The sequence below is a fragment of the Octopus bimaculoides genome, chromosome 27 (assembly GCF_001194135.2).
Source record: "Octopus bimaculoides isolate UCB-OBI-ISO-001 chromosome 27, ASM119413v2, whole genome shotgun sequence".
Taxonomy (NCBI): Eukaryota; Metazoa; Mollusca; class Cephalopoda; order Octopoda; family Octopodidae; genus Octopus; species Octopus bimaculoides.
This window is the reverse complement of record NC_069007.1, coordinates 5,374,759-5,379,572: the sequence shown is the minus strand read 5'-3', so window position 1 is coordinate 5,379,572 and position 4,814 is coordinate 5,374,759. Positions and strand designations below refer to the sequence as shown.

The window sequence follows — 4,814 nt, the reverse complement described above, 5'->3', positions numbered from 1 at the left end:
GAGGAGGGGAGAAGAAGGAGGAGAAGAGGAGGAGGAGGAGGGGAGAAGAATCGGAAGATGAGGAGGAGGAGGAGGAGGAGTCAGACATTAATCAACCCTGACCAAATAGACCTTCGGTCAAAGCCATCTTCAGCCATTTCCATCCTATCTTTTATTCCAGACGTTGCCTATCTAAGACTACATTATCTAATGTGTCCTGTTTTTTTTTGATGGGGAGAGAATCTTTTATCAGTTTGTTCTTTGTTTTGTTTTTGTTTTTCAAAACGGTAAAATGTGATCTGATAGATTTGGTTGCTATTTCCAGCTGGTTCCAACGCAGTGTCCCTTTTTAATATAGAAAGATATAAGAAGTTCAAAGATAAGGGCACATTCTTGATGCAGATGGTGTTCATCTTAGACAGGTTGACATTGTAGGAAAGGACAAGGGTAAGGAAGCAATTCTAGAAAATTGCCATTCCTTGGAAGACTGGTCTGTGAATAATGGTTTGTTATTCAACTACAGGAGCAAGGTCATCAGCATAGAAGAGCTCCTGGGGGCAGCCTGTCTTGAATTCCTCTGTTACTTCCCAATGCAGGGAAGGTTCCAAGTGTGGTGTAGTATAAGTAATGACACAAATGGGCTGAGATTCACTACAGGTCTTTCAAGCATTCTTTTTATTAATGAACCAGTCAATTTGTTGTTGTTGGCACTCCGTCGCTTACGACGTCGAGGGTTCCAGTCGATCCGATCAACGGAACAGCCTGCTCGTGAAATTAACGTGCAAGTGGCTGAGCACTCCACAGACACGTGTACCCTTAACGTAGTTCTCGGGGATATTCAGCGTGACACAGTGTGACAAGGCTGGCCCTTTGAATTACAGGCACAACAGAAACAGGAAGAAAGAGTGAGAGAAAGTTGTGGTGAAAGAGTACAGCGGGGTTCGCCACCATCCCCTGCCGGAGCCTCGTGGAGCTTTAGGTGTTTTCGCTCAATAAACACTCACAATGCCTGGTCTGGGAATCGAAACCGTGATCCTATGACCGTGAGTCCGCTGCCCTAACTACTGGACCATTGCGCCTCCACACAAGTCAATTACATCATATAAAAAAAAAACGTTTTCTTCAGGTGAACTGAAATTGGAATAAAATGTAACATTTAGGATTTTTCTCGCAAGGAGTATAGAACGCTTATTGGTCCTCTCATCTTGGTGCTGATGTGTGCCAGGTTACTTGTTGGGTCTCCCGTGAGTGGTGTTGGTAACATGGAATCCAATACAACATGTTGCGTGGTTAGGTCGTCAGTGGCTAAAGTGGCGCCCTCAACAGGTGCAGGTTGATTGTATGGTAAGAAGCTTGCTTCCCAACCACGTGGTCCTGGGTTCAAACCTACTGAATGATACCATGGGCAAGTATCCTCTAGTATGTCCTGAGGCCAACCAAAGTTTTGTGAGTGGATTTGGTAGATGTGTGTGTGTGTGTGTGTTTGTCATTGTGTGTGTGTGTGTGTGTGTGTGTGTGTGTATGTGTGTATGTATATATTGGTTTGTGTTTGTCTTTGTGTAAGTACTTACCTCCTTTCCCTGCTTCACAACTGGTGTTGGTGTTTTCATCACCGTAACTTAGTGGTTCAGCAATAGAGACCCTGGAAGGGTCGTGGGGGTACAATCCTCAGGCACCTCTTCTATAGGGTCCTCTCAGAAGCAGCCATCATTATTCTTTCCTCTGAGATTCCCACGCTTGACCAAATGACACCATGAATATTATTCATCTGACATAAGTATATTCATTAAAATCTTGAAATTGTTAAAATGTTAAATTAAGATTTCTTTCTCCTAAATTAATTTTATTCTTTCTCTTCTTTAAATATTCTTCATGTACTTATATATTCTCTTAACATTATCAGCTCCTGCCAAAACACAAGTTTCCCATAGGGCACCAAAGATGGGTAAGTCTAAAATACAAACAACAGGCACGTCCCTAATCTGTTTCCCTCCCATTAACTTTCGTAATCAATCTTTACCTACTTCAGACCTGCTTGGACATCTAGGCTTTTAAAAACTATATTAGAGCACTTATGGGATCCATACAGATTCACACAAGATAGGTCACCGTGTTATGCATGTTTCATAAAAGGTTCTCCATATTGATATGAAAGTCTACATTTATAGCTGCGTAGAGACCCATACAACCCATATCAGCAAAGGAAATATAGACCTTAAAACAAATGAATGAATGAAAACCTGCAAAAACACTTGCACAGTGTTGCTGTTTATCTCTTGTACGCTTGCGTGGTGTAAATAGCATTGCTTACCTTCACTCCCTGTTATAAACATAGAAGTGTAGGGTGTGATTTCATTATTGTGAACACTATAGCACATATATAACACAACAACCTCCCCTTGTGGTGTGAAAGTATTTGAAAGTCACATTTTTAACAAACACACAGAGCATCATTTAAAAAGCACTGGTGATGGTGTCACATAAAAAGCACTGGAAATGGTGTCACATAAAAAGCACTGGCAATGGTGTCACATAAAAATCATTGTTGATGGTGCCACATAAAAATCATTGGTGATGGTGCCACATAAAAAGCACTGGTGAGGGTGCCACATAAAAAGCACTGGTGTTGGTGCCACATAAAAAGCACTGGTGTTGGTGCCACATAAAAAGCAGTGCTGATGGTGTCACATAAAAATCATTGGTGATGGTGCCACTTAAAAATCATTGGTGATGGTGCCACATAAAAAGCACTGGTGCTGGTGCCACTTAAAATGCACTGGTGATGGTTCCACATAAAAAAAAAACTGGCGTTGGTGCCACATAAAAAGCACTTGTGTTGGTACCTCTTAAAATGTACCCAGTACACTCTGTTGAGTGGTTGATGTTAGGAAGTTCATCCAGCTGTAGAAACCATATCAAAACAGACCATGGGACCTGGTGTGGCCGCCTGACCTCAACAGTTATTGTCATGCCAGTGTGGAAAACAGACTTTAAATGATGATGATGATGATGAATACCCTCTTCTTTTGTGGATTGCCAGTCATAGATGTATAAAAGCAAATAATATTTTTACAGTTATAATGTTCCAGTCTAATTAACCTCATCTGGGAGTTGATATATTTTGGCACAGCTCTTTTGGCCTGTTTGGTGTCACTGATTCACATTTTGAGCTCAAATTCCACCAAAGCTGACTTTACCCACCATCCCTTTGAGGTCGATAATAAAATAAGTACCAGTTGGATACTGGGGTCAATGTAACCGACTTCCCCTTCCCCTAAAGTTGCTAGCCTTGTGCAAAAATTTGAATCTAAAATTATCTCTGGCATTACGTTTCGATTGTCATCAGGTGTCTGGTTCCTGGATGTCATTATAGAAGAATCAGATTGGCTAAATGGTTAAGCAATTTGCTTTGCAATCATGAATTCTGAGGTTCAATTTCACTGCTTCATATTTTTGGCAATTTTTTTTTATTTTTTTGTAGTACAGCTAAAGTCAATCCAAACCTTATAAAGGAAATTTTGAGGAATCCCTTTGGTTAGAGTGCATCAGCAATTCAAAAATTCACCCTTCACATTCACACACACACACAGAGGAATGTATATGTATACATATATGTTTGTATGCATGTATGTATGCTGTTTTTAACTGTTTAAATTCTTCCTCTGAAAAAGGAGCGGGTCTCTAACAAAAGTACAAAGCTCCATCGTAGGAATGTAGACAACAAAAAACAATGTCATGTTTTAAACTTGTAAAAGTCTTGCATATTTTTATCCCAAAGTAAAACCTACCCAATGAAACCTCTTCTTGACAATGCCCCAGCATGGCCGTGGTTTTGTGACAGAAACCATCAAAAGACTTTAAAATGTCTGTTACATTGATTTCAGTCTTGACAGTCTCTGATAATTATTGAATTTATGTTAATTTCATCTCCCGAACTAATTGTTTTAATTCATTAAACATTGGATTAATTAAAATTAATCAATAGCTGCCAAGTCAGCAGTTCTCTGTTAACTAATTAAAAAAACCTGAAAGTATCGAAAACGACAGAATGTAATTTGATTAAAATTTAGAAGAAAAATAGTGTCGGGGTTACGTGATAGTGTGTGGGGGGGGAGTTTGTGTGTGTGTGTGTGTGTGAATTTGTGTATGTTTCTGTAAGTGTCAGTTTGTGTGTGTTTATGTGTCAGTTTGTGTGTGTCTATATGCATGAGTGTGCGTGTGTGCTTATGAGTGCGTGTATGTGTCAATTTGAATGTGTTTGTACATGTGTGTGTGTGTCTGCCTGTCTGTCCGTCTGTGTACGTGTGTGTTTGTGCATGTGTGTTTGTGCATGTGTGTCAGTTTGTGTGGTTGGATGTATGAATGTGCGTGTGTATGAATGTGTGTGTGTGTGTGATTTTGTGAGTCAATTTATGTGTGCATGTGTGTGTGTTGATTTTTGTGTGGTTGTGCATGTGTGTGTAAGTGTGTGTCAGTGTGTGTGTTTTTGTGTGTAAGTGCATGTGTCAGTTTAAGTGTGTTTGTGTGTGTGTGTGTGTGTTTGTATGTCTGAGTTTGTGCTAATGCATGAGTGCGTGTATGTGTGTGTGTGTGTGTGTGTGTGTGAGTGAGTTTCACTGTGTGTGTTTGTATGTCTTATCACTGTATGTCTGTTTGTGTATATGTGTGTGTATCAATTTGTGTGTGTTTCTGTGTATGTTGATACCAATTATGTATACTTATGAGAATGTGTATGTGTGTGTGTGTGTGTGTATGTGTGTGTGTGTGTGTGTGTTAATTTGTTTAGTGTAAAATGCTGTGACAAAGCCAAATATTGGATTTTATAATTGAAACAT

General features: G+C 39.8%; 1 protein-coding gene across 1 annotated transcript in view; it reads left to right on the top strand.

The window, feature by feature from the left end:
- LOC106867625 (roundabout homolog 2) overlaps positions 1–4,814 on the top strand; it is a 387,456-nt gene that overhangs the window by 375,037 nt on the left and 7,605 nt on the right. Inside the window, exon 9 of the mRNA XM_014912549.2 lies at positions 1,883–1,924. Within this exon, the coding sequence (XP_014768035.1) occupies positions 1,883–1,924 (42 nt within the window). The remainder of the gene's footprint in view (positions 1–1,882; positions 1,925–4,814) is intronic.